Source organism: Esox lucius, chromosome 11 (assembly GCF_011004845.1).
Source record: "Esox lucius isolate fEsoLuc1 chromosome 11, fEsoLuc1.pri, whole genome shotgun sequence".
In the NCBI taxonomy this organism is placed as follows: Eukaryota; Metazoa; Chordata; class Actinopteri; order Esociformes; family Esocidae; genus Esox; species Esox lucius.
In genome coordinates, this window is record NC_047579.1 from 3725342 (window position 1) to 3750116 (window position 24775).

The window sequence follows — 24775 nt, forward strand, 5'->3', positions numbered from 1 at the left end:
CATTTCCTCCAATACATTCACTGCGGCATATAGAATATTTTTTTTCTGTATAGGGCAATATGTATTTCATATCGAGTTACATTGTGGCCAATGGTATGGGCAGAGTAAAATGCTTGATTAGACATGGTTTGTCTTACTCTACACACTCTCCTGAACATTTCCTACATTGCTTTCTCTGTGGCACATTCAATAGTTTTTGAGCTGTGAGGCAATATGTATTCCATATTCAGTAATTTGCATTGTTTGAATTTTGACCTTGGAACGTGTTTTATTACCCACTTTTTAATGTAATTACTCTTAAATAGGATAAAATATTAACTGTGGTCAATGTTTTGAGAGGTACATCTTCTTAAACAATTAACGAATTCAATTTACAATTTTCGTGACCCGGAAGTGTTTTTTAAATGTTGCTCACAAGACGCAGAGTGAACTTTCTTGTTTGTTTTCACCTCAACGGGGCATGGAGATGAGAGTTTACTCTGGATGACGTATTACCGGTCTAACGTTGGGAACAATTCAATGCTGTCGTCCGCAATTAGGAAGGATGTTTGCGCAATATCCGTAACTTGGCTTAAACCGGGGAACGTTGTTTCCTGAGTTGACCAGGAAGGATAACAGTTCGTAAAAGCTCTAACACCAGTCGAGCCCAACCCCAAAAACATATAGATGACGTTTACGACAGAGACATTTGATGTCTTTTCTGAACAACGAGGACACAAATGATTGGAATAACATGGAACCATCCGAAAAATCCCAGTATAACCACACTGGTAAGATAATGCCACCTAGTTAGCTTAGCTATCAACAAGTGGTTTCTGTATTTTGGCTGGCTAATTACCTAGCTAGTTAGCCAGCTTTGCTAGCTGGATAACTATCACTGTGAACGGTAGAACAAATCTGAAAACTCACGAAACCCAGTGATTTTAAAAATATAAACACAGATCGCTGAATGTACATGTTGGTAGGGCAGGGACTGTCACTACTTTCAGTGCCTTGTTAGTTAGCCAGATATACGCCAACCTAGTTAAAAGCTGTGGCAATAATAAGATGGTCTTGACTTGACACAGCCAAAACAATGAATGTTAGTTTGACTTTCAAAAGATGGGTAGTAAAAGCAGAGCGTTATTTTTGCACACAATGTCATACAAATGTCATATTGTGTTTTTTATTGTGACAGCCCACTAATTGTCTGTCTCAATTAGGTCTGAAACGATTATGACATTTTAGTTTATGATTATTTGTTGCACAATAATTGCGATTAATGATTTAATAGTTTATAGTGTATGCCACTATTATAGTGTAAGCCAAATAATATCTTAGGCCTAAAGATCCTGAGATGTTTTCGCTTTTGAGCGCCACCTTTCTGGGGCAAATCCGTCAATTCGCTTCCTCGAATTTATTGGGCTCCCCTCGACCTAGGTCAAGTTGGTTTGATATGTGATATTGGATATTCAACAGATATTTGAAACCCGAAATCCGGTCCTGTTTTCCCGGACTCAGCCATACTATAAACCAATGTATCAAACTGTATACGTCGTATGCCTCAAACTTATTAATTTGAATTGTTCAGAGATCACCCCCAGATGTTACACAGCCTTTTGTTTTTGAAAAAAAAGTTTAGGATTTCTTTATTTTAAGAATTGAACATTTAGTTTTTCAAATGTTTATAAAAAAATCAAAAAAATGTTTTGTGCATCATGTGGATGTTGCGCAAAAATTATTTCTGAACAGTTTGAAAGTGGTTTGAGGTTTCTAAGTCATTCAACAAAAAACTATTGAATTTCTGCATTTTAACCTCCTAAGACCTGAGCTTTGGTAATGTACGCATTTTTAATTTCTCTTGGCTATTTGTGATTGGTAGACCTATACTATCTAAGCATGGCGCAGACGATCCTTAATAAGAACAATAGGTTTATGTTAAGCAGAATGAAGTACATGGTACAGGAAGCCTAAAACAGTGTCCTCATATGTGGACGCAGGATCTCAGGAGTTTCTTCTTTTTTTTTCAAAAGCCAATGGCTGTGCAACATGTGTGTGCGCTCTCTGAACAATCTGAAAGTGGTCTGAGTTTTCTAAACTAGATGGTTAAAAAGCAAATTAATGAATACATTTTAGGCACATAATTAATTTTATTTTAAAATATTAATATGCAACTTACATAGTACAAATATTTTACACACGCTTCAGTATTTTTTTATTTTGGTCGATCAGAGTCGATGCAACTGAAAACGCGGTTGTCTATTACATAATTTTGCAACATTATTATTTAACTGTGCATTTCTGCAAAATAGTTCTAAATTAGGTTTAAACATACTGAAATTATGAAGGATATTTTGAATAAATGATCTGCACCCATAACTTCCACCAGAGCTGTCAGATGCTCTTTTGCACCCATAGGCTAGACAATCATACGGATGTAAAAGGACATAATTCCCAAACTGACCAAGATGGTGGCACGTGTACATTGCGAGGCTCAGCATCTACCCATTTTTTGCAAATTAGCAGTAAGTTACTTGCTAGTTGTTAGTTTATTCAATCAGTACAGCCTTGCACACATTCTATACAGCCGACAAGACCTCCTGAACATTGGAGCACATTGCACGGGAAGAGTTTTTGACAACTTCCAACTTCCACCAGAGATTGCGAAGACATCTATCTCACAAAAATGTATTATGCATTGCTGTGTAATGATTTTCTTGGAAATGTGGCTTAACAACAACATACCCGACAACGTAACAGAGCTGGAAGGGCAGATTGGACCCCAGTGGACTCCGGCAAAACCAGAGGCGGTGGGCAGTGCATTTATGTAAAAAAAAAAAACCCAAAGATTCAGGCCTCTACATGAACATTTTCAAACCCACTGGCCCAAAAAATGTTTTTACTGTCTCTCCTTCCAAAAGTTATTTGTCAGTGTTACAACATATAACCAAAAACTTTGGGTAAAAAATATTTTTATGAAAAGATGACAGTCAACAAAATGTTTTACTTTTAAACAAAATTTGAACTCATTCATCTCCTGTGAAAGTCGACTGGCTGGTCCGTCTTATTTACTAGTATGCAGTTGTTCTAAGTCGTGCAATCACCCAATGGGCATCTGCATTTAAATTCCTGATCAGTACGACCAAGGGCCCTGAAGACTGATTGTCAGCCACCCACTTGGCTGTCATGCAAACCAGGCGATGTTTGCTATTCTCATGGCTGGTCCGGGACTGTTAGCGAATGTTGTCAGTGCCTTCGTAAAAAGATCCATATTTGTCCGCTCTAGCCGGACAAATATAGTCTTACAACAGACTATATACAGTGCATCTGAGTTCCATCGAAGTAGAAAGAGGTAAATAATTTTTTGCACTGAGGTAAAAATGTTCAAGTTTTTAAATGTTTTACTGAAAAACAATGCCAGACAGCATCACAGCTCAACTCTTGACCCAGCTCAACAGCCCGCGAAAGGAGCTGCAAGGTAGATATTTGTGCATTTGCCTGGTTACGAAGCAACTGGAGGATGTTGAGTTTTTAATGCAATTATTCATTTTCCAAAATTTTTTTTTTTGCAGTGGCCCAATTGAGACCGTGATTTAATAGTTTTATTAGTCCCGGCTTTACTTTTTACTGGCCGGGGGCCATCGGGCCATTGTTATATTTGAGCCCTGCATGGTGTACAAATACTAACTTAAATGGGAGCCACTGCTCAACCAATCTGGAGTACCTGATTGCAGGACTTTTTCCCTTCCCTCTGGAGTTTACATCTATTGTTGTTATGACAGTCTACATTCCCCTGGATGCTAGTGCTAATCTAGCAATGGAAGAACTGCAGGCTGCCATTAGCAAACAGCAGACGGAACACCCGGATGGTGTTTTTTGTGATTGCAGGGGAACCATTCAAATCAGAAAACTGATTTTCCCCAATTCTACCAAAATGTCTCCTGGCCCACCAAAGTAGACGATAATATAGACCGTGTCTATACAAAAATTAAACAACTGCTTTCAGAACCAGGAGGCCTACAGAAAAAAAATTGCCACAAATTGCACAATGTACAGTCAAGCAGAGGTGGAGCTTTAATGGGTGCGATGGGTGCATGGCACACATGGCAGCCAACCACAGGGGCCCCTAAGAAGTTTATCTTAAGGGGCTTACACACCGGAACTGGCAACCGCTGCTTCCTCCGTTACGTTCAATGAATCCTTAACGGCAACTTTGCCTCCTACCCTGGCGGCCGTGGCAGCAGCAAGCTGAAGCAAGGTAGCTACCGCCCACAGGAAGGCACACAATATTTGGTCCTGTCACCAAGCTCAACCATTTTCAATGTTTGCCTCTTGCTGCTGGACAGTTGCCACTCAGAGATTGTGCTTTTGTCACTAGAGGATTTGCTGGTGTCAGACTACCCAGAGTTACAAATTACACAATGTCCAAGAATTATAAAGATGGTAACAAAACAAATTGGCCATAATTCCCTAAATGAAGGAAGGCACATAAGTTTATAATCATATTTATGATGTTTCATCAAGTGTGCTAGGATACTTCGGTTGCTATAATTAAGGCTCCATGGTCCGTTCCGGGGGAAACTCAGAGTTTACCATTTTAGTTCCACACACAAAAATTTTATGTTATTAACTGTAATTATAATATTAACATACTTGGCGAACTGATATGACAAGGCAGAGTAGATGTTGACCAAAACGTTAATGACATCACACTGACTCGATCCCCAGAAAAAGGCTAAACATATCTGTGTCTTTGAATGCCGCCCTAATTGCTGCCGATAATTAATAAAAACGAGGCGTTTCGGCCAGCGGTTGCTGGTTCCGGTGTGTAAGCCCCTTTATGGTTCAAAAAATTATAGCCAGCAGAATAAAATTAAATTATGATTAAATTGCTACGTAGTATTTACTGGACATTGAAATGATAAACATAATTTCGTAACGCATTTGTATGATGACCAACCTGTGACTGGGAGTGAAACCAGCATTGCCAGATGGGACAGTTTCCCCCTTAACTGTGCTGTTTTTAATGACAGTGTGTGTTTTTTTTGTGGAGTCCGCGTAAAATTTAGCAATTGCTAGTGAGTCTGCCAAAGCTATTTAATTTCATGGCATAACAACAAACTTTTTTAATTTATTCGTGAATGACATTGATACAATAACTATCAATAAAGGTGATAATAACTAACTTTTTCATCAAGTGAAAAAATTAGAGAATTGTGGAATCTACCAGAAATAGTCGCAATGTTGTTTAACCGTAATCCGTTTTATTGCGGCCCACAAATAAAATGTATAAATGTCGTTGTTCTCAATAGATAAGAACTTAGGTCTTCTACATGATAGGCACTGTCTTTAACTACAATGCCATGGCATTACACGTTTTAGCCGTTGATTGACACCATTGAGCATTGTGTTAAACTGACTAATGTTTCTTATTAAGTTGACCTCCACCATAGCGTCTATGAACTGTATGGCTTTTGCCACTGGCTGTTTTAACAGCTTATTAGCCAGTAATAGGCTTAATAGTATCTACTAACTTCCTAGGAATAATCATAAGAATCGAACAATTGCTAGCGAGACTGAAGATGAACTTTTCCATGCCAGAAACAGTCGTAAATACAACTGTATACAGTTTTTGTAAAAGCTTACTATAACGTAACTACTGTATGTTGTAGCCAGCAAATCTGTTTCTGTCCTGACCCAAAACGCATGCACGGATGCGTACTTCGTACTTATATTGCGACTGTTTTCCACCAGAAACAGTCGCAATATAACCGTAAACGGTTTTATTTCAGGTTTACTATAATGTAGATACTGACGGTTTTAGCCAGCAAAGTATTCGTCTATACGGAATAATTCATAATACGTACTTTGCCTATGAGGAGATACGAACGCGGGACTCTATGACAGTATATTAATAATAATATCTTATTTGTATAGCCCTTTTCTAGTACAATTGCACAAAGTGCTTTACACACAATAAAAATAGAAATACATTAAAATAATAATAAAAGTATACTTTTTCCTTTCTTTTCCAAAACAAATAATCATTACCTGTTGATAAAACCAGCAAAATAAAAGTACAATCCAATTCCTAATGAACTGAAAAGGTCAAAACACTTCTGTTAAAAAAACTATTAAGAAAAATAATAAAAAGGATTAACTGGCCTATGATGCTTTTATTATTCCTTAAATGAAATGAAAATAAGATGCAATGGACACAGCTTGCCCTGACACATAGCACCATATGACACTGCTGTCGTAGTAACCTTCGTGATCGATCTATAACCATACACATCAAGTCCCAGGCTACTATCAGTCTAACCCGTGTCCAACAGAAACAGACCTAACATGACATATTAATGAAATGCATAATTCATTCAATCAATCGAATCAATCACGTCTTATAGACAACTCAAACGGCTGCGCTGCCTTCCCGAGATGCTTTGCGCAACCGTCAACAACCGTTAACAATTGGAGCTGAAGTGTGTGGAGTCTATGCATTTATTTTTGTGTTTGTAGTCATAGTAGCCCATCCATCATCACCAGCTCATCCAGAGATAATAGGCTGGTCTAAGCAGATTAACCACTGTATTAACCTAACACAAATCCCTGTAGAAATAGGTTTGTAATGGCCATTTGATTGTTTTGTAGGCTAGTTCACACTAATCAGAAATTAATGCATATATAGGCCTATATATAGATATATATATATATATATATATAGAGAGATATATATCTATCTATCTATCTATATATATATATATATATATAGATAGATAGATAGATATAGATAGATAGATAGATAGATAGATAGATAGATATAGATAGATAGATAGATATATATATATATATAGATATATATATATATATATATATATATATATATATATATATATCTCTATCTATCCAATAAATTTCGTTCCACTTCATGATTGTGTCCCACTTGTTGTTGATTCTTCACAAAAAATTACAGTTTTATATCTTTATGTTTGAAGCCTGAAATGTGGCAAAAGGTCGAAAAGTTCAAGGGGGCCGAATACTTTCGCAAGGCACTGTATGTATAGATATATACTACTTAGAGATATATATATCTCTATCTCACACATACCGCCATCTTGGTTGTTTTGGTGTCAGTTTATTTATTCTGTTTAGTGTGTACATTTTGTTGATGTAGGACGTGCGTTGAAACGAATACACTCGTTAAAAGTATCCGTAAGATAGTGAACGTTGTCTGGTGTCGCTAGAATTTTCTCCAGTGATCCTTACACCATTATATTTCAAACTGCCCTGTAGTTGTATGAGCAATGGGAAGACAAAATGTCGAACGGATATAGTAGAATGTTAATTTATCTTTGCTTACAAATAATTGAACATAACAGGAAACATTTTCATGAAAATCACATGCCAGTTGCTTAAAACATTTAGAACAGTAAAGAATGAAATAGGAATTACATTTTTTAACCAAATAACTATATACTAAGACATTGTAAATTGTGGATAGAATTTTAGGAAAACTAATGAGAAACTTGTTGAGTCATGGTAATGCTAGAAAAAATGACAATTTGAGCAATTTCAAGTTTCCAGTAATATTTTATTTCTATGCTAGGCCACGTATTCTAATATGCAGTTTATGTTATGTATAAGCAATCAACCACTCTTGCCCAAGGTCCGACAATATTCTCAAGAGTAAAAACTGATATCCTAACCGCACATTCCAAAAAATACAGTATATTCGATAGAGACATGGTAGAAACATTTTATTCTCAGTCACAATCAAGGACGGGTGTGTGGTAGGCTTATAGAGAGGTCATTTGGATGACTTGCAGCTGTGACACCAGCGCTACTCTCCGATGTCTGTAGGGTCTGGTCTAGGGCTGTCAAATTTCCTCAAAAATGACGTTAGAATATTCCCTCTAAAAAAACACTATTCGAACTATTCGAACATCTGGTTGCGCATGCGCATTACGTCAATAACAGGACAAATTAATACAAAGAGACATAAATAGTCTACCTATACAAGTAGGTAAGTTTAAACATATTTGACAACGTATTACCTACACAAAAACAAGTAAATCAAATGATGACCAAGACCGCAGACCTCACGCTCGCTCACTGAAGCACTTTCTCTCTCTCGCCCTCACGCTCTCTGCGCAATAACGGTTTAAAATGAACAACAATAAACACATTTTGAATGCTGATCAAGAGTTTTGTGCAAGCAATATAAGGTCGCGACTATTGTCCCAAATATAGCAGGCTTCATTCAGTGATTGAAACAAATATTAACATTAATTGAAGTTTCACAGTTGTAGAGTATCCAGTAGAAGTAGACGAATATCTTTCAAACTAACCTTTGTTGAGCTGAAATGAAGACCGATTCAGCAACTGCATGGCCTATTTCTCGCTTAAAATGTTTTCAGAAACATGTTTCAGTGAACTATTTTTGTATAATACGAGATCGTATTCTCAACGAGCCGCCATGACACTGTTGAAATTCTCGAGTAGCCAGACCCACATCACGCGTTCATCCAATCAGCTGCTGGTCAGGGGCGTGGAGCATCAACCATGGCTGTATGACGTCGCGACACCACGCTTCAGTTGTGTCGTACATATGGATCTGTACCATAGACTGTATAAATAATGGACGACGCCCTTTCGCTCTTTTCCATTGGTGAAAAATGAAGCCACCAGTGTCCTGATACGGCGCTGACATCTTGGACTTGCGTCTGCGCAGATAGCGATCTTGGGACCAGTTCTGCGCAGTAGTTATGCGCAGTAGCGAGAAGGAAGTAAAGCCGTAAAGCCGCGAAATCAACGGCCCCACCCCTGTGCCCCGCCCTCACTCTCCCTCGCAGAATGCGCATACCGTAATCAATCGCAAGTCCAAGTACAGTACAACCTTTGCTTGTTAAACCTAGACGATATGTTATAGCCTAACTTACATCATGTTTAACCTTAATTTAGAATAGGCCTAATACAAAAATAATTGGTAACTTCTAGCTAACGATCACCTGCTAGCTATTAACATGGCTATTAACGAGGCTTGTTGTCTTTTAGCTAACGTTAGCTAGCCCATTACATTTATTTACTAATTAAATAGCTTATAAATTTAACTTACTGAAAAAAATTCAAAGATCGATTGGAAATGCCAGATTGGTTAGCACAATGTACTGCAGAACAACCCATTATGTCCGTGTGAAATTATATCAATTATAGAAATTTAGAGATTAAATGTAAAGTTCCAATCTCCTCAGTCCTCCGAAGATTCAGTGGCTCCTCGGCTCAGATAGCTGTCAATCACAGCTGTGAATCACGACGTCACACCACCGTTTTTAGAGAATTAAATAACTAACTAAAAACAAACTTATTTTAAAAACTTGAATTTACATTAGCGTGATACAAACTACAGTAAATGACAGAAACCAGCTTCGGAAAAAATATATTTGAAGGGTAATTTAATTGTTTAGTTGGTCTCGCGTCCCATTGAATAACATGGGGAGGGCGGGGTTTATGACCTATACTGGGACCACTCACCAGGGGGCGATCGAGACGTTTTGGCTTCACTTTTCAGGGCTTGTGCGGCACGCTTGATCTGTACCGTCAGGCGCGCTAGCGCGCCCACTCGCAAAGCAGACAGCCAGACAACCTCTGCTACCGTGAATGTTTTTTTCCACATAAATTTTTTTCCCCAAAATATTAATATTCACCTTCGAAATTCGATTTTTAAAAACTATTTGAATATTTATTCAAATTTAGAATATTAGTTGACAGCCCTAGTCCGGTCCCTATACTAGAATCGCCGGAAAGGGGTACATTTGACCCAGAAGTACCACTACTGCCTAATGTACCCCCAGGTACCTCTGGGTCAAATGTTCCCCTTTCTGGCTTGATTGTTACTGTGAATAAAATGTTTATACCATATGTCTCAAGCGAAAATACTGTATTTTTTGGAATGTGCGGGTTAGGATATCAGTTTTTACTCTTGAATATTGTGTTTTTACTTGATGTGTCCTCACCTTGCCAACATGCTACTATTCAGCTGATTGCTCACTGTTCTGACTTAATGCTTTGACATTCAAAAGTTGCCTTGCTTTAGGGTTTCAAATAACTATTAATGAATAATAATAGGCCCATCACTGGAAGGAATCAAAGAACAATGGGCTGTATCAACCATTACATGGCCTTTTAATGCTGCTGCATAATGAGCCTAATTTGGCCTAATTAGACATACTAATGATTATCTCGATTAGTAGTAAAAACAATTTTTTTACTAAATTGTTTTGCCAAGTCGTTCAAACACGATACTAAGTCGATTGCTCTAGTCCAGACCTGGGCAAGATAAGGCCCCTGGGCCTCCAAAACTAACCGTGAAACATCCAAAACTTTACAAATAATACAAAATGGATATATTTGATTAGGTCTGCAGATTACGTTATTTACTGCTGTGTATTTATTTTATTTCAAATTAAAAGTCACGTGGCACTCCCAATAATAAGTACAGCAGTATCATACTGTCTGTTTAAAACACTTAAGTTGAAACAAGCTATTTGCGTTGCTATGATACATAGGGACCAGCACCACTCCATGCACGGAAGTTATCATTTGTTCATACACGCAATTCATGTCTAGCGATCTCTGGAAATGAGCCTGTCTAAGAAAAGTTGAAAACGTAGCAGTTTTTAAAGAATACTATTTGCAGAGTCACTTCCAGAGCAAGCATGTGGCCAAATACAAAAAACTGTCACCCGATGCTAAAATTCAACAAGCCCAAGCACTGATCCAGCCTCACAGACAAACATCTTGCAGCAGTACCGCACACTGCTTCAACAGAACCACACACATCTTCAACAGAAAAGCACACTGCTTCAACAGAAATGACTCCTGAATTCACCTCATTTGTCAACGCCCATACAAGGCTCTCCTGTATCATATTGAGTGAGGGGCCCTAAAAGTAGATTTCTTGGGTTTTTGACTTTTTGGCTAGATGAGATATCTAATATGAGGAAAATTGGAAATGTCGCATGAGGAAAAAAGGAAATAGATAAATGAATAAACTGTTCTAGGCCTGAGGAAATGGTATAGTGAGATGTTGAAATTATTAAGGGAGAGTGAATGATTAATGGAAGAGTAAAATAAATAAAACATTTTATGTATTTTGTTGGCTAGTAGTAGGCAAGGGAAATTAATAAACACACATTTCACTATCCTTTTAAATAATTTACTCATCAAATAAAGCTTTTTCCCAAATTTCTGGGATTCCGTTGTCTTGTGTATTTGGTAAGTCATGAATATTCTGAAATGTTAAATTCTATCTTTCTGAGACATTTACAGTCATGTTTGTGTTGTCCCATTTTCACCATGACTAGATGTTATGTTTATCTCCAAGTTGCCTCTGCCTTTTAGATGCAACGGAGAGCCTGGAGGTCCAGCTAGCAGAGAGCCGAGCTCAGCTGGAGCACTGGCAAGGCGTGGCAACAATTTGTGAGCTGAGCAAACAGGAGGAGCTGGCAGAGCTGCAGAAACAATGTGACCAGGAGATCCAGTCTCTACAGGAGGCCCTCAGAGGTCAGTGCGAAACACAATACTACCTAGAGATGCAGTCAGAGCTGCAAGACGCCTTTTCTGCACATCACCTCTTCCTTGCCATTGTTAAGTTGAGGCTGAACCCCTTGATAGCCAGGCACTCTGACTCTTTGATCATCCATCTCCCTTTGAGTCTGTGCTGGCCTGTTTGACTTAAACCTTTATTATCCGTCTCCCTTTGAGTCTGTATCAGTGTTTGACTTAAACCTTGGTCCAGAGACAAAATGTGCTGTTGTGCTCCGATAGGCCTCATCATTCCAACTGGAGAGCGCAGATGATTAAAGGAAATCTGCACTTTTTGTGCCAATTTGATTTATGAGAAGCCTGTCTGACTTCTAGGTTAAGATACGTTCTCCCAGCCAGGTAACCGTACACATTTGCACTTAGGTCAGCCTTGAATGGAAGTAGAGGGATAACCGAGAGAGTCCCTGTCGTGGGAAAAGTTGCTTCATTCTGATTTTCCACCCCATGTTACCATTGGGGAGCTGCAGAAAAATGTGCATTAAAAATGAATCGGGTGCCATTTGGGATGAAAGTGTGTTTGACCCACCTACATGTCCTATTGTCTGTCATCATCTTTCTCTCCTCTATTCTCAGAGACAGCATCTCAGTATGAGGCCAGAATTTCCGCTCTGCAGTCTGAGCGTGCCCAATGGAGGAGAGCCAGTATACAGTCTCAGGTGTTGAGCCTTCACCCCTCTTAAGCTCCCTTTCATTGTCTCTGACCTTCCTCTCTGCCTACATTTTATATTTTAATCATTTAGTAGATGCTCCTATCCATAGTGGTGTACACTTAGTGCATTCTTCTTAAGATAGCTAGGTGGGACAACTTAGCAACTCAGTAGTTGTAAGTACACCTTACTCAAAGTAGTCAGTACTAGGAGTAAGAAGAAAAAAATATTAAATAATAATACCTGTATCTTTCTGTCTTTTTCAGGGCAGTGTACAGAAGGGCCGGTCGGAGGCACGACCTGTGCCTTTAGAGGGCCAATCAACAGATTCTCTTCCCAAAAGCCTCAGAGATCCAGGAACAGACAGACAAGACGGCAAACCAGTGGAGCCCGAGGGGCCCGTGGAGGGAATAGGGGAGGGTTTAGAGGCTGAAGGAGTGGGACTGGAGGGGTATTTTTCCCAAAATTGTGACTCTGCCTCTCTGTCCTCCTTCTCCTTGGATACGCCCTCTCTGCCTCGCCGCCCTTCCCCACAGGAAGACACTGCCTCCCTGGTTTCCACAGGAACCCTGGTGCCCGAGGCCATCTATCTCCCACCACCCGGCCACCGGCTGGTCACACACACCGACTGGGATTTGCTAAACACACTGGTGAATACACGCACTCATACCTAAAGGTTGTAATTCAGTATGTAATTCTCCATTACCAGCTACTGGGTGTAAGCCTTCACTAGATGCCTTTGGAAGATTTGGAGCTACCTCTGTTCTTGATTGTCCCGAAGATGCATCTTCTGAACACGGGCATCCGTTTGCAGGTGGATTTTGTATTTTAGAAATGACATGCAGTACCAGTCAAATTTATTTTTTATTTTTACTGGTGCTCTATATTTTTGCTGCATGAAGTTATATTACAAAGTGTATGCCGCCATCTTGTCCTTTAAAACTTTCTGTCATTGATCAAGACCATGTCTGCCTCTGTGATAAAGACTGCTTCTACAATCCAGATACGTTTTTTAACAGAGAAGATAGTGGCATACACCCAGTTGGAAAAAAAAATTGTACTGTATGTATTTTCTACATACAGTACAGGCCAAAAGTTTGGACACACCTCATTCAATACGTTTTCTTTATTTTCATGACTATTTACATTGTAGATTCTCACTGAAGGCATCAAAACTATGAATGAACACATGGAATTATGTACTTAACAAAAAAGTTTGAAACAACTGAAAACATTATATTTTAGATTCCTCAAAGTGGCCACTCTTTGCTTTTTTGATAGCGCTGCAAACCCTTGGTGTTCTCTCAATGAGCTTCATGAGGTAGTCACCTGAAATGTTTTTCACTTCACAGGTGTGCCTTGTCAAGGTTAATTAGTGGAATTTTTTCCCTTATTAATGGGGTTGGGACCATCAGTTGTGTTGTGCAGAAGTCAGGTTGATACGCAGCCGACAGCCCTATTGGACAAGAACCAATCAGCTAAGTAAAGAAAAATGAGTGGCCATCATTACTTTTACAATTGAAGGTCAGTCAGTCCGGAAAATTGCGAAAACTTTGAATGTGTCCCCAAGTGCAGTCGCAAAAACCATCAAGCGCTACAACGGAACTGGCTCACATGAGGACTGCCCCAGGAAAGGAAGACCAAGAGTCACCTCTGCTGCTGAGGATAAGTTCATCCGAGTCACCAGCCTCAGAAATCGCAGGTTAACAGCAGCTCAGATTAGAGACCAGCTGAATGCCACACAGAGTTCTAGCAGCAGACAAATCTCTAGAACAACTTTTAAGAGGAGACTGCGCGAATCAGGCCTTCATGGTCAAGTAGCTGCTAGGAAACCACTGCTAAGGAGAGGCAACAAGCAGAAGAGATCTGTTTGGGCCAAGAAACACAAGGAATAAACATTAGACCAGTGGAAATCTGTGCTTTGGTTTGATGAGTCCAAATTTGAGATCTTTGGTTCCAACCGCCATGTCTTTGTGCGACGCAGAAAAGGTGGTTCCCACCGTGCATGCCTGGCTCCCACCGTGAAGCATGGAAGAGGAGGTGTGATGGTGTGGGGGTGCTTTGCTGGTGACACTGTTGGGGATTTATTCAAAATTGAAGACATACTGAACCAGCATGGCTACCACAGCATCCTGCTGCGACATGCCATCCCATCCGGTTTGCGTTTAGTTGGACCATCATTTATTTTTCAACAGGACAATGACCCCAAACACCCCTCCAGGCTGTGTAAGGGCTATTTGACCAAGGAGGAGAGTGATGGAGTGCTGCGCCAGATGACCTGGCCTCCACAGTCACCGGACCCAATCGAGATGGGTTGGGGTTAGCTGGACTGCAGAGTGAAGGCAAAAGGGCCAACAAGTGCTGAGCATCTCTGGGAACTCCATTTCAGGTGACTACTTCTTGAAGCTCATCAAGAGAATGCCAAGAGTGTGCAAAGCAGTAATCAGAGCAAATGGTGGCTACTTTGAAGAAACTAGAATATAAGACATGTTATCAGTTATTTCACACTTTTTTGTTAAGTACATAATTCCACATGTGTTCATTCATAGTTTTGATGCCTTCAGTGAGAATCTACAATGTAAATAGTAATGAAAATAAAGGAAACGCATTGAATGAGAAGGTGTGTCCAAACTTTTGGCCTGTACATTGAGAAAAAGAATCCACCTGCAATTGGACTCCGACATTAACGAGAGACATGAAGAAACAAAAGGCAAATCACGGTTAGAGCCTTGTTAGAGTCCGGGATTCAGAGGGCGATGCAAATTGGCTAGCGCTGCCCAGGTTGGACGTTAGACATGGTTGCCTTGTCTTATTGCACCTCAGCAACGACTTCTGGTAGATTGGGTGCCTGCTCAATCGTGGTTGTTTACTGGGGAACGTATTCACCTCTAGCACGCTTATGCCGGCATAACCTTCCGGGTTGAGTAAACAGTGGGATGAGGCAGAAAGGTTTGGCGAGATGTACATCTGAGAACATGTCTTCTTTGTTTCTTGAGCACCTGCATTAGACTTTAGATAAGGCAAAACCATACTTGCAAATTCAACATCATGAATTCGGGTAGGGTATTTTGCACACACACTCACTTTAAGTTAAATTCACTAAGCAAACAAGTAGGCAGTCAACATAAAACAAACTCCATCTAGGATTTTACTTTAAGCTTGATAAACGAGTCAAACCTGTTGGCCGTCAAACAAAACGTGGGCTGTGGTCTAGAACTGGGCGATATAGAAAAACCACATGGCAATAAATTCCCTGAATGACCTTAAAGGGATAGTTCAGGGATAGTCCAACATTTGGGTGAAATAACATTTAACTTGAGTTTTTCTTGAAGGCCCATGGAGTCATACTCCACAACAAGCTGTTATTCAACCCTGTTTCAACCTGGAATTAGCATTATTTACATTGGCCGAATTCATGAATTGAACCTGTGCGTCCCAAGCTACAAAATCTGCATTGCTAGCATTAACCTACTTGAAAAAACATTGAACTAAGACTAGTGAAGTTGTTTACCACAAATAACCTGTCATTGTTGTATTCCTTGTAATAATGTTCTCATTGTCGCTATATAAATGTCATTTTAAACTGAACAGATACTTTCTTTGTTTCCCGGTCAGTTTTGTTCACAGTTTTATCAATCCACCTTTTTTCTAGTTTTCTACATTCTGTAACAACCGTTAACAACATAGAACAACCACTTAGCATTAACTAGCTTCCAATGAAGTTATTGCTGAAAAACAGAGGCTGTTTTTGATGGCTACAGAAAAAAAAGTTTGCATAGTGCCAGTTTCAAATCACAAAATTCCACCAGCTGTTTTGTCAGTATGCAGTAAAAAATATTTCTGCTAGCGTGACCGATTACTGAATTTAGTTTGACATGTTATTTTTTTATTAGTTTCCTCTTGCAATGCAGATTTTGTTTCTCCGGACAGTTTAAATTCATTAACTTGGAAAATGCTAATAATGCTAATTCCTGGCAGGGACAGAGTTGAAAAATGGCTCCATGGGCCTTCAAGAAAAACTCAAGGTAAGTGTTATTTATGAAGGTAAAACGGCAACGTACGTTTATTTGTAAAAAATGTTGCACACTTTTAATAAAGATTTGCATACTCTGAATTACTTTTTTGTAAAAACGTTTTGCAAACTAGTAAAAAGGTTTAGCAAACTTGGAATTTTGTAGTTGTAAAAACGTTTTGCAAAATTTGTATTTACTTTCGTTGATATAATATTGTAATTGAATTGATATTTGGAATCATGTAACTTATTAATAACACTTGCCAATGTAATATATAGACACAGAGTTTTGTAACTAAAAATGTAGCTACAACTTTGACACTGAAAGGACGATTGTTGTCCCAGGCTGGTTTCAACCCGCGGTTTTCTATGTGGCAGACTGTGTCTTTAACCATTATGCTATTTATTACATTGGAAATGCAACTTTTACCTTATCCATTACATTTTTGCTGAAATAACATGGACAGCAGAAAGTTTATTAACAGAACTAAAGTGTACTCTTGTACAAAAATTACTGTAGATGGCTAGCTAATAGCTATACAATACCTATAATGACAACAATGACTCCAGTCACTCCATGGCTGGTTCATTTCTTTAGAAAACAATAAAAATATAAAAGGGTCCCGTAATACAATTATTTTCATAAATATATGCGATTCATTGTATTACAGAGTGGATATACAGTGGGGAGAACAAGTATTTGATACACTGCCGACTGTGCAGGTTTTCCTACTTACAAAGCATGTGTAGAGGTCTGTAATTTATATCATAAAAAAATAGATCACATTGAATGATTTTTAAATAATGAATGTGCATTTTATTGCATGATGTAAGTATTTGATCACCTACCAACCAGTAAGAATTCCAGCTCTGACAGACCTGTTTTCTTTAAGAAGCCCTCCAGTTCTCCACTCATTACCTGTATTAACTGCACCTGTTTGAACCCGTTACCTGTATAAAAGACACCTGTCCACACACTCAATCAAACAGACTCCAACCTCTCCACAATGGCCAAGACCAGAGAGCTGTGTAAGGACATCAGGGATAAAATTGTAGACCTGCACAAGGCTGGGATGGGCTACAGGACAATAGGCAAGCAGCTTGGGGAGAAGGCAACAACAGTTGGCGCAATTATTAGAAAATGGAAGAAGCTCAAGATGACGGTCAATCTCCCTCGGTCTGGGGCTCCATGCAAGATCTCACCTTGTGGGGCATCAATGATCATGAGGAAGGTGAGGGATCAGCCCAGAACTACACGGCAGGACCTGGTCAATTACCTGAAGAGAGCTGGGACCACAGTCTCAAATAAAACCATTGGTAACACACTACGCCGTCATGGATTAAAATCCTGCAGCGCACGCAAGGCCCCCCTGTTCAAGCCAGCGCATGTCCAGGCCAGTCTGAAGTTTGCCAATGACCATCTGGATGATCCAGAGGAGGAATGGGAGAAGGTCATGTGGTCTGATGAGACAAAAATAGAGCTTTTTGGTCTAAACTCCACTCGCCGTGTTTGGAGGAAGAAGAAGGATGAGTACAACCCCAAGAACACCTTCCCAACTGTGAAGCATGGAGGTGTAAACGTCATTCTTTGGGGATGCTTTTCTTTAAAGGGGACAGGACGACTGCACCGTATTGAGGGAAGGATGGATGGGACCATGTATCGCGAGATCTTGGCCAACAACCTTCCCTCAGTAGGAGCATTGAAGATGGGTCATTACTGGGTCTTCCAGCATGACAACAACCCAAAACACAAAGCCAGGGCAACTAAGGAGTGGCTCCATAAGAAGCATCTCAAGGTGTCCTAGCCAGTTTCCAGACCTGAACCCAATAGAAATCTTTGGAGGAAGCTGAAAGTCGGTTTTGCCCAGCGACAGCCCCGAATCCTGAAGGATCTTGAGAAGGTCTGTATGGAGGAATGGGCCAAAATCCTTGCTGCAGTGTGTGCAAACCTGGTCAAGAACTACAGGAAACGTATGATCTCTGTAATTGCAAACAAAGGTTCCTGTACCAAATATAAAGTTCTGCTTTTCTGATGTATCAAATACTTATGTCATGCAATAAAATGCAAATTAATTACTTAATCATACAATACGATTTTCTGGATTTTTGTTGTAGATTCCGTCACTCACAGTTGAAGTATTTCTTAGAAATGGACTGAATGGCTTTTATTAGTCAGTAATAGGCCTACTAGTATCTACTAACTTAGTCCTTGGAATAGTTAAAGAATTTAGCTCTTGCTAGCGAGACTGAAGATTAGCTTTACAACACTTGTTTTTCTTTCATTTGTGAATGACATTGATACAATAACTGTAAATATAGGTGACTTTTTTTGTCAAGTGAAAAGACGAGAGAATCGTGGAAACCCCTCCTCTTTTACAAGGGCTTGGGATCTATTTTATATTACCCCAAAAAACATGCATGGATGCATACTTCGAAGATCCACCAGAAATAGTCGGAATTTAACCATAAACAAACTTATTTTTGGCTTGCTATAACATAGCTTCTGAAGGTTGTGGCCAGCTAAGTTTTTGTCTATTCTGAACAAGTCTTAATGCATAATTCATAATAAGGCTGGGTGTTTTGTACTGTTGATGTAAAAAGAGCTTTCTAAATAAATTTGATTTATTTGCTTTGACTGCCTTGAGGCTTGAACACCGGTCCCCTGCGTGAGAGACCGTGGCTCTAACCGCCATTTAACAAGGGGTAGTCAGTCAGATGCTCGCTCGGGTCGCTCAATCAGTAAGAGACATTCGCTCTTTTTGGCTGGCTCCATTAACATGGTCCGGCAAACAAAGTACTGTAAACTAGCAGCAATATTGGTAGTAGTATTGAATATTATAGATATGGCAAGTATGGCAGTAATATACATAAAAATGTAAACTGGCATCTATTTTTGAAAGAGTAGGATGGGGGAGTATGAACAGTATGCTAGAAGTATTGAGTATGACAGATACATATTAGTATAAAATGCTTATGAATGGTACATATAAAGGAATATACTAATGCCCAATAAAAGTATCTGAAAGGACATCAGAGCATCAGGAAAATGTGTGTTTGATCAGTATGAACATGGATCAGACTTACTGGTTGAGGAGACTTGTGACGAGGGGGAAATTATATATATTTTTTGTCTGGAAGTCCATGCCCCAATGCTCCGGTAGCATCTACCAGACGGCAGCAGTGTGAACAGATTATAACCTGGGTGGCTGTAATCTCTTATGATGTTCCGTGTTTTACTAAAGCATTGTGTATGTTAGATGCCTTCCAAGGAGGGGAGATGGCAGCCCATGATGTGCTCCACAGACTTTACCATCCTCTGGAGGGACTTGCAGTCTGCAGTGGAGCAGTAATGCAGCCTGAGAGGATACTTTCAGTGGTGCACCTGTAGTTTTTTTTTGGACATGCCACATATTTTGAGTCTCCTCAGGAAGTGTAGTTGTTTTTGGGCAGTTTTCACAGCCAAGTTCGCTTGTCTGGACCAGGTCATCCTTGATGAACACACAGAGTAACTTGAATTCAGAGACTCTACTTCTGTTCCATCAATGTGTATGGGGGCATGACACCCCCCCCCCCCCCCCATCCCTTCCTGAAGTCCACAATCATCTCTTTTATTCATAGGACTTTTTGCTCCAAACTAGCCATGTCAATTCCTAGCTTATTTACTATTTTTCCATTTTAGTAATTTTGCATGTTATTATTCCAATGACGTTAATATTGTTTTCATTCAAAACAGTATTTCAAATGCATTGTAACGTTGAACAAGCTGGATAAAAGGTTTGGTTTAGTATCAAATACTGAGGTACGAGCGGGTAAGATGAGCTGACCATGCTGAGACCTGTTTTTCCTTGGCTATGCATCACTATGAGTTTAAACACTTCCAGAATCTGCTCAGATTGGTTAAAAGGTGAAAATGTGACCATGCACGTTCACCATGCACTCAGTTCATTGGTCAGAACATCTATGCCGTGCCAGTCAGAGCTTGCAAACGCTGTGAAACATACTATTGCAGATTGTGTTTTCGCAAATAAAAATCATTTTATCACAGTTCTAGCAATTGTAGTGACACAACTCTGAGCCTCTGTATTTTACGTTGACAAGTGTTATTAATGGGTTGCATGATTCCAAATATCAAGTTAGTTACAAGTATGCAAATCTTGTATACAACTACAAAAGTAATTACAAGTAATTGGAAATGTTTTTACAAAGAAAAAATGTGTGTTTCTGTTTTACCTTCATAGCTTTCTCTAAAATAGGAATCTAAGACAAACTCTCACTTAAACGATAAATGGATTGATATGCTGATAACATTTTCTTTTTATTACCCTTCAAACCAGCAATTATGGTTGGATTGTTGTGAGCATTTGCTGGACCATTAATAGTTTCCCATATTGGCAACTCATTTCGTAACTGTGGGGTGCAGGTTACGGAGCTGGAAGGAGAACTGGGTCGTCTCCGGGAAGAGAGGAGGCAGCTGGAGAAGGAGCTGGACACACAGACTGCGGAGACCCATAGACAGGTACTCACATCTTCGCACGCACTTACATTTATACAGGTCACGTATTCACAAAATTTATTGTAAATGTGTATGCTCACATTTGACTAACAAGGTTAGTCGTACTAACAATAGTAGCTGAACATAAAGAATTTTGTTTGGGGTAGGTTTAGGGTATAGGTTACAGTTTGGGTTAAGATTAGGGTTAGAATGTAGGGAGGTGTTATGTTTTGGGGGTTAGGGAAGATTTTAATTAGGAATATATTTGGCCCGGCAATGATAGGGATTCCTAAAGTGTGTGTTTGTGTGTCAGGTCTCGGTTCTCCAGTGCCAGGTCGAGACCTCTGAGACACTGCTCCGTGAGCTGCAGAAATCGTTCAGCCAATCACAGAATGCCGTCCAGAGCCGGCTGGTAAGTGACAGGCTGCTGGTCCAACCAGTTGGAGGGAAATGGCATCCTTGCATCTGTGTGATTAAAGTCTTCTAACATGTTTTCTGTGTTGTGGGTGTGCATTCCCAGGCAGAGCTTTCTCTGTCCCAGAGGAGAGTGTGTAGCGAGCTGTCCCGACTAAAAGGAGAGGTTGATGAAACCGATGGGGCAGGAGATTCAAACACACCTGTTGGTGCAACACTACAGGTTGTGTGTGTGTGTGGGTGTGTGTGTGGGTGTGTGTGTGGGTGTGTGTGTGGGTGTGTGTGTGGGTGTGTGTGTGGGTGTGTGTGTGGGTGTGTGGGGGTGTGTGTGGGGGTGGGTGTGGGTGTGTGTGTGTGTGGGGGTGTGGGTGTGGGTGTGTGGGTGTGTGGGGGGGGGTGGGGTGGGGTGGGGGGGGGTAGGGGGGTTAGGTCTTACTGAACGAATGGGGACCAAATGTCCCAATGAGTATAGTAAAACCAGAAAAAATTGACCTCATTGGGACCTTTTGCCGGTCCCTGTGAGGCAAAAGTCAATTTCCGGCTCAGGGTTTAGGGTCAAACTTACAATTGATTTTATAGTTATAATTGGGATTTCTTTAAGGTCCAGGCGTTGTTGGTTAAGTTTAGGGTTAAGGTTAGGCATTACATCTAGGTAAAGTTTAGGCATAAATGTTACTTTATTGAGGTTAAGGTTAGGTTTAGGGTTAGATTAGGGTTAGGTTAAGGGTTAGGGTTAGGTTTAGGGTTAAGTTTAGGGCAAGGGAGCATGCAATTTCTATTTTCTGGTCCCCATGAGGGTAGCTGTACAAACTTGTGTGTGTGTGTGTGTGTGTGTGTGTGTGTGTGTGTCAATAATCAGTAAAGTACATATAAAACCTATGACTGTATACAATACTGCCCTTCTACCTTTAGGGGGCACATAGTGAGGAAAGGCTTCGTATAGAGATCGTCAACTTGAAGGAGCAGCTAGAGGCCCGCACGGAGGAGAGCGGTCAGTTCACAGGCCTTTGTTTTACTACTTTTTGTCTTGATTTGTTGTTTTTCCCTGTTGATAAGTGTCATCCAAACTAGTAGCAAGTGGCTATCTGTTCAATTTTAAAGGTCCAGTGAAACAGTTTTTAGTGCCAGAATCAAATAATTTGTGGGTTAACAATAAAGTACCTTACTGTTAGGACAAAAAGGGGAGTTGTGACAAAAGACTCGTCTAGTAGTTGAATGCCTCCTCTCCTGTCTGCCTGCCCTATTAAGCAACCTCTGGCCATGTGACTATCTGAGTATTACTTTTTGGTGTACCCAATAAACTGGCTACTATGTTTAACTATCTATCTTGTTCACTTTCTCTCTCTCACTTGGGTCCTGCCACAACAGATGTTTTAGAAGGTGAGTGGATATTGGGGGGGTGGGGGGGGCACACTGTAAGGCCCTAGAACTTGGTCTGCAATGATTCAAAGTGCAATCCCAACTAAACCTAACTCCTGGAATACCTTATTAGAATCAAGTCTAAATTCCATAGTTCTGTTGACCTTTGCCCTCCACAGTAAAGCTGTCCAGCCTGAAGACAGAGATGGAGCGTGTCCAGTGTCAGAAGGAGAAGCTGCAGTCGGAGTTGCAGACCTGTCGCACTGAGTTACAAGGCCTCCGGGTGGCACTGTCCCACCTACAGGGAGACAACACCTCCCTCAGCCACGACAAGGTACTGGGACGAGAAACTGAGGCAGCAGTGTATGCTTGTGTTGAATATTGGGCATTGATTTGAAAAGTTATGGACATTTCTGTGTGTATTTGTTAAACTTCTCATCTCCTTTCCAGTCATCTCTCCAGCAGCAGTGTCTGGAGCTGAGGAGCCAGATCATCAGCATGCGTTCTCAGGTGGATACCAGCCAAACAGTGCAGAGGGACTTTGTCCAGCTCTCACAGTCGTTACAGGTATGCTGATCCAGGACCTGCCCAATCAGTGTCACAGAATCAGTCCATTTGGGATCACCTGAATTTTATCAGATGTGATTTTTTTGTCCATGGGCCATTCAGATGAGCATAGGCATTTCTTGTAGTATTTTGTGTCTTCTTATCACAGTATTTCTGGCTGGCCCTTTGTTCATTACCTTTTTTAAACAGGTGGTAACAGAGGCTTAGTAAATGTAAACCCTTACATTTCATTACAGTGTATAATAATTATTTCCATTATTAAATTCACAGGTAGTAATGTAATTACTAATTGGCAAATGTTATTAGCAAATTAAAAGCTATGCTGATTCTGTCTCTCTTTCCCTCATCTGCCATCCCTCTCTTCTAGGTGAAACTGGAGCTGATTCGTCAGGCAGACACTCTGGACCAGGTGAGAGACATCTTGGAGGAAGGGCTTCCTGAAGAAAGTGGCCGTCTTACCGATGCCACGTGAGCCAATCAGAGCAGCAGAACCAAAGGGCCCGGAGAGACAGGAAGTATTCCAAGAGTGACCAATAAGAGTGAGGCTGGACTGGAAGTGCAACAGTTACCACAGGGAACAACCGGACCACTACCATGTCATTGCCACTGCTTTTATTTTGACTTGAAGTCATGTACAAAAAGGCAGCCTTAATTGAGATGAGCGTAAAAGACTATGAAACAAACAGTGCAAATGCTGTGCTATATTGCAATCATTTTTGTGGGGGCCTTTCTAAAAAGGATGCATACTCAGAAGTTGATACATGTGGTGGGGATGTTTTGCTTGTAGTGTTACTTGGGGTTTATGTCTTAATAATTTATTCAGTATCAAGACATTTCTGCCCATATTTTGCCTGGTTGCCTCTGGTGAGAGGATGACCGTTGACATATTTTGTGTGAATATTGCTGCTACGGGGGGATATTCACACGGGGAGAGGGTTTTTTGAGTATTGAAAACAAGAATTCTAAACCCTTACATCACCATCTTAATTTAAATAATTTCTTGTTAATCAATATTTTCACTGAGCAAATGTCTTAGTTTGAAAGAAACTATATTATAAAACATGTAATATAGCTCAGTATTTGTATTACGCTGTCTCTGGCTCAGCTTTATCGAGGATGCTTATAATTTTGGACCATGTAGATATTTGGGAATGTTGGTTGAGGGCCCTCCACAGTTTTCCAAATGTGGTGGTTAAATGTTTTTTTTCTTTTAGCTTCAAACACCTTTTTAACTCGACTCATTGAGAGAACTTCTATATATTTATATTGTATTTCCTGACTCTACAGTCCAGCCAGTAATATCTATTGATGAGAGACTATTATGGCTGTAGTGGAAGCCACTAAAATGTGCAAAATGTTGAAATAGGCCAGTAACTACTATAATTTATACAATTTGTACAGTAGGAAGATGCTTTTTAACTCAAGGAAATACAGACATTCCATATATACATACTTCCACCTCTCACGAACAGCAGGCAATAACACACAAACTCTTTGCTTGACTTCCAGTCACTGAGTTCTGGCCCCTGGCGACAATGTATAACCTTGTGCTCAGCCACTCCTCTGACACATGGACCTTTTTAGACTTTTCTACTTTTCTAAATAGTTATGTGAAACCTCTGGATGAATTGCATTAATCAGGTTGAATATTGCCTTAATATATATGTTTCAAGACCATTCACTGTTGGCTTGTTTTATGTG

General features: G+C 40.1%; 1 protein-coding gene across 1 annotated transcript; it reads left to right on the top strand.

Moving 5' to 3' along the window:
* Positions 1-440: 440 nt before the first annotated feature.
* On the top strand, positions 441-24751 carry rabep2 (rabaptin, RAB GTPase binding effector protein 2). Its single transcript, XM_013135724.3, has 12 exons — positions 441-770; positions 11380-11541; positions 12157-12239; positions 12497-12880; positions 20663-20758; positions 21048-21146; positions 21255-21371; positions 22061-22139; positions 22517-22528; positions 22687-22841; positions 22958-23074; positions 23442-24751. The coding sequence occupies exons 1-12, from the start codon at positions 692-694 to the stop codon at positions 23544-23546; spliced, it is 1488 nt and encodes a 495-aa protein (XP_012991178.2). The 5' UTR covers positions 441-691; the 3' UTR covers positions 23547-24751.
* Positions 24752-24775: the final 24 nt, after the last annotated feature.

Excerpts from the sequence above, each read along its gene's own strand:
- rabep2 (XM_013135724.3), top strand. The coding sequence starts at position 692 with ATGTCTTTTCTGAACAACGAGGACACAAATGATTGGAATAACATGGAA. Across the intron at positions 20,759-21,047 it reads CTGCGGAGACCCATAGACAG|GTCTCGGTTCTCCAGTGCCA; the intron begins GTACTCACATCT and ends TTTGTGTGTCAG. Across the intron at positions 23,075-23,441 it reads AGCTCTCACAGTCGTTACAG|GTGAAACTGGAGCTGATTCG; the intron begins GTATGCTGATCC and ends CCTCTCTTCTAG.